This window comes from Microtus ochrogaster, chromosome 21, assembly GCF_000317375.1.
Source record: "Microtus ochrogaster isolate Prairie Vole_2 chromosome 21, MicOch1.0, whole genome shotgun sequence".
Lineage (NCBI taxonomy): Eukaryota > Metazoa > Chordata > Mammalia > Rodentia > Cricetidae > Microtus > Microtus ochrogaster.
Window position 1 is genome coordinate 25,130,842 of NC_022022.1, and position 9,683 is coordinate 25,140,524.

Sequence of the window (9,683 nt, forward strand, 5' to 3'; positions counted from 1 at the left end):
TGAAACGGCAGCAGGCAGCTGCTGGAAGCAGAGAGCTCAAGCCCAAAGCAAAGCAAACTCACGAATGGCCCAGAATTTTTAAACTCTCAGAGCAGGCCTCCAGACACACATGTCCCCAACAAAGCCACACCTCCTAAAGTCCTCCAAACAGCATCATCAACTGGGGGCCATGCGAAGATTCAAATGGCCGAACCTATGGGGACATGCTTATTATGCAAGCCTGGCTGGTTTGACAGTACTCCGTATGGACCAAGCTGGCCTCCAACTAGCAGTGATCTTGCCTGATTATAGGTAGGTGAGCATTGCCAAATTTGGCTATCATCACTTTTTCTGCTCTTCTGGTCTTATCACTTAATCAGTCATCCCTCCACTTCACTAGCTTGCCTGATGGCGCACAGATCCAGGCATTACGCTAAAGTTTTTGTTTCATCAGCCACACACCCATCTGTAAGCCTAATGTTGCCAAGTGTTTTGGCGTGGGCCTTACCTTCAGTGTCACTTGAACTGACCTGGCACATCACCCTGGAAGGACAATCCCTACCCAAAGGGATACGCAAAATCTTTACACGGAATCTTTCTATGTCGCCATACATATTATTGCTAATCACCAACTAATCTAGCCCTGTGATTGATGTAATTAATATCCTTACTGGATTTCAACTCTTATTTATTTATTTAGCTGTGTGTGTGTGTGTGTGTGTGTGTGTGTGTGTGTGTGAGAGAGAGAGAGAGAGAAAGAGAGAGGGGGAGGAAGAGAGGGGGGGGGGGGGGGAGAGAAGGGTTAATGTGGCCCCAAACAGCCTGGAGTTTGCTTCTTAGTTGTTTGGGTTAAGGCTTCACCCCAGTTCCTGGCATCCATGCATCCAATGAGTCTGGAATGTTTGATTGGAAGTTCCATCCCAAGCCCCCTCCCCTGGGAGTGGCCTCAGTCCAGACTCCACCTCCCAGAAAGCCTGCCAAATGATGACCCCTCCCCAGAGATGCTCAAGACCACCCCGAGAAAAACACGTGGCTTTTCAGTCTTTTTTCCCCATTTCCTCTGTGGGACGGGAAGGCCACCCGGGAGCACTGGCATCCATTAAACCTGGCCTTTTTCTAACTTGGTTTGATTTGGTCTGATTTGGATTATTGCATCGGTAGAGAGCCTTATTGGGGGCACAAAAACTTTTCATTAGTCCAAAATGACCTCAAACTCCCCATTCTCCTACTTCTGCTTTCCAAATGTTGGAATTATAGGCATGGGTTACCATGCAGGCGTTATTTAATTTTTTTTTAACTAAAAAAAAATGTGTGTTTGTGTGTGTGTGCGCACATATGCAGGTGGAGTTGCATCTCTGAGCAGGTAAGTGAGCAGGTGCATGTGGAGGTTGACTTAAGGATGTCATTCCTCAAGACTTTCATCTTCCTTTTAGAGACAGGATCTCTTATGATCTTGAAGCTCCCATTTAGGCATGACTGGCTGGTCAGCCATCACGAGGATCTTCCTGTCTCAGCCTCCAGGCACAGGGAACCTGGCCAGCTTTTTGTAGGTTCTGGGAATCTGAATTCAGGTCCTCCTGCTGAGACATTTTCCCAACCCTGTCTTGCAGCCTAGGGTAGGTGTGTCATTGTGAGGCACAGACTGATTTTGATTTTCTGGTAGTTTTACATACGAGCACCAATACATGCTAGCACCAATCTTCTTGCCTTAGCCTCCAATGTAGGCTAAGATTACAGGCAAGGAAAGCCCAACTCTGTGTTACAGCTCTGGCTGTTCTGGAACTCACAGAGATCCACCTGCCTCTGCCTCCCGGGTGCTGGGATTAAAGGCATGCGCCACCACCACCCGGCTTCCATCTTTACACTAAAAGGTTGGTAGCTGGGTCATAGCGGCACATGCCTTTAATCCTAGAACTCCCGAGTCACAGGCGGGTGGATTTCTGAGTTCGAGGCCAGTCTGGACTACAGGGCAAGTTCCAGAACAGCAGGACCACACAGAAAAATCCTGTCTTGAAAAACCAAAAACATTTAAAGTAATAGGTCTTTCGTCGCTCCCTTTTGTTTATGGCTGGATCCAAATAGAGTATTAGGTATCTCATTGTCTCTCACTTCTTCACCCTCTCAGGAATTGAAACTACGATCCCCCAGGAAAACGAGGGTAAGGTTAAAACGATGCTGAGTGTTCAGACGTGCGCTGAGTGTCCAGAGGAATGGACATGACATTCACCCCTCTCCCACATTAATCTGTTCTTCCTAATTGCACAAGAATAAGAAGAACTGGAACAAAGCATACAGATAAAAAGTTTTGGCTTTAGACCAGTAGGCCCAATTCTGTCTGCGGGATTCCTTTTCCCCTTTGTTCGCTAATATCCCCCTCCAGGTACTCAAACTCTTCATTGCCTTCCACTCAAACTCTTCTTTGCCCTTCCACTTCTGCCTCCTAGTCACCCTTGACTCCCCAGGTCCTCATCTTCAGCATCCTGTCTGCTTGTGATCCAAGGGCTTTGCGAGCCACATGGCTCCGCGGTCAACCTGAGCCCACGCCCAACTTGCCCCGTGGAGGTGGTCTTTTGAGACCCTTTTGGGGTACTGCGGAGTCTGGGAGGCGCGCTCGCCCGAAGTGATCCTCACGTTCATTTGCCAGGAGTTCTCATACGAGAGACCTGGCAAGTCTTACTATTTCCTAATTGTTTACTCGCCAAGCTTTCGGGTCCACGCGCCTCCCAGCTGCGCCTCGCACGCTGAACTTCATTCAAAGGCCAGGCAGGGCGGCCCACGAGGTTGCGAATGGGCTAGTGGATGACCTCCGGGCTACTTCCTCCCTCTCGGCGCCCTTCCCTCCCCCCCCCCCCCCCCCCCCCCCCCCCCCCCCCCCCACTCCTCCAACCACCTTCTGATAAACAAAACTGTCCCCCAGGGCGAGGGGAGGTCTTGCTCTTCCGCGCCCTCTTGCGCAAAGGGTTAATTTTCCTGATCGCATGAGGGGGAGGAGATTTCCCTGTAGACGAGTAAAAAGCGTGATGGACAAACGTGCGGGCACTAAGACCGCAAGGCATTCATTTCCTCCTACCGTGGTTGCGGACGCTGGGAGGAGAACCCCTGAGCCAGGAGCTGGGAGCTGAGGCGCAGGCAATGCTCAACCCTGGATGTAGCTGAGAGACTGGGAGAGAGATCGGCTGAGGAGACTGACAGCGGGGCCATACCCAGGGGGGGGTGGGTGGGGGAAGCAGACAGGAGAGCACTCAAAATAAAAGGCTCTTTACAGATTTTTTTATTTTGTATAGAGAACACGTAGCGACTCCGAAGATCAGCCCCAATGAACATGTCAGTGTTGACTTTACAAGAATATGAATTCGAAAAGCAGTTCAACGGGAATGAAGCCATCCAATGGATGCAGGAAAACTGGTAGGTGATGCTTTTCGCGTGGTACTGTTCCCGGGAGTGCATTAATGTCGGTATTCCCGGTCAGAGCATGAGCGAAGCGGCGAATTGCTGGCAGCAGGCAGCAGGCAGATCGAGGAGTTCTCGAGTCTAATGTCTGCAGGAGTCTGAGGCTGCATGAAGCGTGCGGTTTGGGGGTGCCCTGTCTGAGCCGCGGCCACGCGGGCATCTTTGTGTAGATTATATAACGTAGACCATATAATATGTGTGCCTGGAATGATATACGGGAGACAAGGGAGACAGACGCGTACTACAATCCAGATACCCCACCTGTGCTGTCTCCCGGCTTTCGCCTAGATTTGGGGGTTTTGCTTGGCCTCCGGCAACTGAAGCGTGCGAGGCAGTGGAGGGAGGACCCGGTCTCCGCTCCCTTTAACCCTCTCCAACCCACCTCTCCCTGAGCCTCTCCCTCTCCCGGTCCCTCGTGCCCTTCCTTTCTCCTTGTAGTTCTCACACTTCACTGCCCTCCCCTGACTGCTGCCCCCAGCCGTAGGTGTCTGAGGCCCAGGACCCCTTCCCCACTGATTACTCTCCGGTTTCTTAAAGACATCGGTGGAAGAGGGGGGACAATGAAAACTCCAATAGAAATGAATGAACCCGAGCCAGTGGAGCCACGCCATTATTAAGTTTCTGTGTAAAGGAAACGCCTTTTGGACACACTTCTCAGTGTGGAGCGGCAGGAGTTTGGGCACTAGAAAGCTCTTGCCGGGCAGCGTCTTGGGGGTCCTCCCCCAGAACTTCGAATCTGGGAAAACATCTTGTTTCCTATGTTCCCTCCGTTCGTCTTTTGAAAAATCCCTGAGTGGGAGGTGATCCAGTGTCACCTTGCAATACTTAACAAGGGAGGTCCCTCCTTCCCCGTAGACGGTGCTGTGGTGGAAACGTTTCCCTCCGGTTTAGTGCGAGCCCTGTGATCTTCCCGCGGCGCAGCGGCTGGCCCTCAGGGGGCTTCCGGGCTCGGGGAGGTTCCGCTGCCGCGTGCGAGGGCGCTCGCTACCTGCCTTCCCTCCCTCCATTCATCAATGGGAAACCGGAGACGCTGTCGCGCCCGGGGCTGGCGCGGGTGGTGGCAACCGGCAGGGGTGCAGGCGGCGGAGGCCAGGAGATCGACTTCCTCTGCCCGGCCCACAGCTTGTGGCTCCCGCCCCTTGGCGCCCACCCTTGGCCTTCTGCCTGCGAGTTGGGCCCTTGGGCGATTTACTGCGGCCACCGGGCGGGCGGAGCCTGGCTCCCGGGCGCGCGAGTTGGGCTGCGGCATGGCGGCTGCCCGCGTGAGGCCCGAGCCCCAGAGCTAGCTTGGTGTTGTCGCTGGTGTCCTCCGGGGCTCCGAAGCCTCCGAGGGCGCGGGACTGGGTCTGGAGGGTGGTTACACCCAGGGAGTCTGGATCGCCCATAAGGGGGCGGTTATACGGAGGCCAGGGCGCTACAGGAAGCCCAGCCTCCTCGGGCTGGTTTTCAAGGGTCCTAGAGGTGCACCTCCTCCTTCTGCTGCGAGGGGCTTGGGGGTGCTGTGGCTTGAGAACAGCCTTCTAGCCTGGGACTCCTAGCCTAGAATTTTTTGATACCTTTCGTCACCGTCCCTTGCCGCACCTACTCTAGCCCGCCTTTCTCCTCCAGTAACCCGCTGCTTGCCTTTCCAAACAAGCATTAACACCGCTTGCTGTATCCCTGTTGGGCCTGCCTTTTGGGAGTAGGCTTTCCCAGCCTCTGCAGGAGCATGGCCCTCACTATCCAACCTTCGCTTCGCTGCACCAATACTGTCTATGTTTGTTGCCCTCCTCACCCCCAAAACTACTTTCTGTTTCTGCCCCAGGACCATTTCCCGCCTCTTTCTGCAGACACTCAAGTAAGTGACAACCAGACAGGTCCTTAGCCCTCACAGGACTGAAAATAACCCAAATCACCAATTTCTTCTCTCTTGTTCATCTCTGCCCAATGTTTCTTCTTAGTTCTTGAACAGTCCCTTTTTTTTTCCTGGTAGTGCCTTTTCCTGTCTCTCTGTTTTGTAAGAGGTAGATGCTTACATATGTGCCTGTGGTTCCTAGAATATCCTGGGCTGATAAGGGCAAGGTTTTGCACATTCTCTCCCTTGATTCTGCAAAGCACTTAGCCTGCTTTTTATTCATGGCAGATGGTTGCAAAGCCCAGTGATGAAAATGCTCACTTTGCCGCCAATAGTACCTGCCCATATCCATACTACCACGAGTTGAGCGTGCTTGGCTTTTTGCGTTTTGCCCTTTCCTTCCGCCTGATTTTAGAGTGCTCCCACCTGCCTTCTCAAGATAACCCCCAACAGCCAAAATGTCTTGAACAAAATGAAGGGTTTGTTTTTTTTCTCATGTTGTCATTAGAAGAGAGTGCCATCATAAAAGCTCATGGACCCTCTGGAGAGGAGTGTGAATGGCTTGAAAATCATGGAGGCTCATCTTAACTTGATCTGGTCACTCAGAATACTTTGAAATAGCCTCTGGAGGAAAAACATGTAGTAGAGAAGCTTCTTCCTTGGCCTTTGAGGACTTGTTCGTAAAAGTTCTTTAAAATCTCTTAGACCTAGTCTAAGCGTATCTCCACAGAGCGAGCTGCAGGGGCAGCTGAAGACTGGGGGGAGAGGGAGGGAAGCAGGTGTGGTGTCTTGATTGTAGTAGTCTGAATGTACTAACTAGTATCGTGTAGGAGGACTCAAGGGATGGGTGACACTGACCCTATAATGTTTACCTTAACTACCTCAGCATCCATTCGAATGGGGCCTCAGGTTTTGGGTAAACTCCTGAGGGCTGGACTGAGACAAGCTCGTGAAGTTTATTGCCGCTTTGAATGTTTAACCCGATACTAATTGGCCTAGAGATGAAATATTGTCGACTTTATTTTTGTAGCAAATAGTTTTATACAGAATAAGCCGAGATAATTTCAGTGAGAAGTAGTGTCATATCTTGAAACTGCTTCCCAGTTAAAAAATACCCTGGGTAATATTTTTCCGGTACCGTTTCTAACATGAGGGACGGGAAAACGCCTGCTTTTTAGTTCCAAATAACATTTTTTGAGTTGCAGGCTTAGAGTGAAAGGTTAACCGCGTGGACATAGGGACATTTTGTTCCTTTAGGAGATGCCCAGCCTTTACCTGCTGTGTTCAGTCATAGCTGACTTGCTCAGTAAGTGCTGCTGGCTAGGGAGAGGAACCCAGCCGTCCTCAGGAAGGGTTGGAAAGGAGACATAAACTTCATTGAGAAGGAAAGCAAGCTGTGCCTTCTCTGCTTCTGCAGCCTGCCAGGTTTGTGCTAACCACCGCCGATGCTAGTTGCTCCGGTTGTAATTGCCTGGCCAATGATGATTATCTTCTGATGTCGGCTGACACGGTGTTCACCAATAGGAAGGCAGGAGGCCTGTGCTGACTGCTGTAACATTATGTATATGGGGTGATGTCATCAAAGGGCTTGCCTGGAACCTCATGAAACCCTCCCCCCTCTCCTGGCATCCTCCACACATCCAGCTCTGAGTGCTTTGTATGTTTTTCTGACTTTCTCCTCGCCTGTGATTTCTAGAAGGCTTTTATTGTTGTTGACATTTTCTGTCTGTATTCTAGGGTTATGAGACAAGGTTTTAGAATGAAATAGTATCCCGCAGAGTAAACATTTTTACTTTTACTAGGGGAAACACTGACTTTGCAGGTCTCTGTATTTTTCTGTATATGAAGCTTTACAAAGTAATGTGACGTGGCATGTCAGGGTTCTAGAACATTATAAACCCGTGTTAGCTGTTTACATCCTTTCAAATGGAGAGATCTGGACTGTTTTTCCAGGAGGGAGAACTGCTTTGAATTGTTCTGGAATTTTTCCCTCTTCCCCCGCAAACTTGCTGTATGTATCTGAGGAAAGTGCCGGGAAACCGTGGGCATGGAACAGAATAGGCCAGACGTTCCCTGGGGGATCATTAACAAGGAAATGTGATCAGGGTTGCTGTCCAGGAAAATCTTGTGTCCATATTGAAATATGTGTGTCATTCCACTTACTTGGAGAACCATAGCTCATGCTAACGTCACGACTGGGAATCTAAGGAACCTTTCCAGTGAACTTGAGTGCACAGGGGCTTAGGTGTCGTTTACGATAAGAGGGGCAAGGCTCTCACTTTTATAAAGAGAATCATCATTTGTGTAACACAGGAAGTAATAAAAGGCTGTGTGGGAACTTTGACCTGAACTTCCAAGTAGTCAGGTCTCTTTCCTTGTTCAGGGTCCCAGGGATGAAAGCCAGTTTAATGTAGATTACTTGGTTATTCTGCTATCTACCTATATGTTTGTGTTAGTATATGGGGATGAAGGGGTGTTTGTTTGCTTTTTGTGATTTGTCTTTGCAAAAGACCTCTTGCTCAATTGGTCATTACTTTATTTCTGGAAAATTGCTGGTTGCCTTTACATCGCTGATTCTAAAGGTGTCATGGGACACAGTAGAATTTAACCCTAAAGTCCCCCTACTTTATATTCAACCGATGCTTTATATATTCACTTGAAAGAAGACTCACCCCAAGACAGTGGAAAAACTCCAAGAGGTAGGGAGGCCTTCAAACACTTTGGAAAAAAATAACCCACCCAGTTAGTTATTAGCCAGCGAAGTAAAATGAAGATGATCTATGTCCGTGATCTGGAATATGTTGGGTCCATGTACTTTTTGAAATTAGTTTTCCAAGCCGGGCGACGGTGGCGCACGCCTTTAATCCCAGCACTCGGGAGGCAGAGGCAGGCGGATCTCTGTGAGTTCGAGACCAGTCTGGTCTACAGAGCTAGTTCCAGGACAGGCTCCAGGTGCTTTCTTTGCTTGTCCCTGCATTCAGATAGGCCAGCTTCCCCTTGGTTCCTAGTGCCTTTGTTAGGGGAGCTCAGACATGTAATTAGAAAAGCTATCATATTCAAGACCCCCCCACCCCATGGTTTCTTTGTGTAGTCCTGGCTGTCTTGGAACTAGCTCTGTAGACCAGGCTGGCCTCGAACTCACAGAGATCTGCCTGCCTCTGTCTCCCTAATGCTAGGATTAAAGGCGTGCACCAACACCATGACGCCTCTCATGATTCTTATAGACAATTCTGTATGTGGGGGAAACAACAATAATTGGGGCCCCGTATATTTTTTTGTCTGTTTGTTTAATAGTTAAAACTTGTTTAAAATCCTCTCTTCGCTTCCTGTCTAGTCAGCCCAGTTGCTTAGCTTCTGTGCTGGGATGTTAAAGGGGAAAGCTTCAGCCGCAAGGCCAACTGGAGCGACGGACTTCCCGGTGAAGGGCAGTCGGTGGCACTGAATGCTTCTGAAGTTGGGACTTCAGGGTCCTGTGTTGGGAGGTGATGCAAAGATTTGTCCCCCAAACTTGTTTGAGTTCTATTTTGAGACTTCTGTTGAGGCCCCCCAGTACCTTTGCAGGTGGCAGAGTAGCCAAGAAAATGGGTTAGCTGTCCTGACGAGGGTAAGAAGGAAGCTCAGTAAAAGGCATTTTACAAGAAGAAGTACCTTACACATCAACTCCCGTCAATTCCCTCTGAACTTCGTATGGCTTTTTGGTTATAGAAGGAAGGATGGAGAAATGCAGAACAGGCCTCCTTTGATTTGGTGGAAGGATGCTAATTACTGATTGCAGTATTTCTTTTAAGATGTTTTAAGACCGTTGATTAGTCCCTGCACCAAACGTGCACTGCTTTATTTTTTTTACACAGAAGAAAGCAGGCGCTGTGTGTGTGTGTGTGTGTGTGTGTGTGTGTGTGTGTGTGTGTGTGTTTGTGTGTAAGCTCCTGGTCTATCTAAGGCTCAGGCTGGGGAAGGAGTCATACGGACCCACTCTTCCTATTGTTCAAATATAGTATCCAGTCCATCTGACAATATACAGGAAAACTTAGCTACCCTAAAACGTTCCTGTGATTTTAGTCAATGATCTGCAAATGTCTCTTGTCTTAATTTTCTTTAAGTAGATCCCAAACACTTAGAACCAGAATAACTACAGAAAGCCCTTGTTCGTTTTACTGGGTATAGTGAACAGAAAGCCGTGTAAATACTTTAACCACTGCAAGTATTACTTTCAGAATATTGCAATATTATCTTCCCGGGACTTTTCTCCCCACTAAGGCATTTACTGATTTATGTGTTAGGCGATGCATTGGGTAGTGGATGTTTTCATATTGCCTCCTCTCACCTTTCTGTGTTGCTGTTGTTATCTTTATATAATAGATTTGTGTGTGTGTGCGTGTGTGTGCGTGTGTGTGCGTGTGTGTGTGTGTGTGTGTGTGTG

General features: G+C 49.3%; 1 protein-coding gene across 1 annotated transcript in view; it reads left to right on the plus strand.

Annotated features, from left to right (window-relative positions):
- The first annotated feature begins 3,022 nt into the window (after positions 1–3,022).
- Positions 3,023–9,683, plus strand: part of Elovl6 (ELOVL fatty acid elongase 6) — a 105,363-nt gene continuing 98,702 nt past the window's right edge. Inside the window, exon 1 of the mRNA XM_005357269.3 lies at positions 3,023–3,384. Within this exon, the coding sequence (XP_005357326.1) occupies positions 3,296–3,384 (89 nt within the window). The 5' untranslated portion in view covers positions 3,023–3,295. The remainder of the gene's footprint in view (positions 3,385–9,683) is intronic.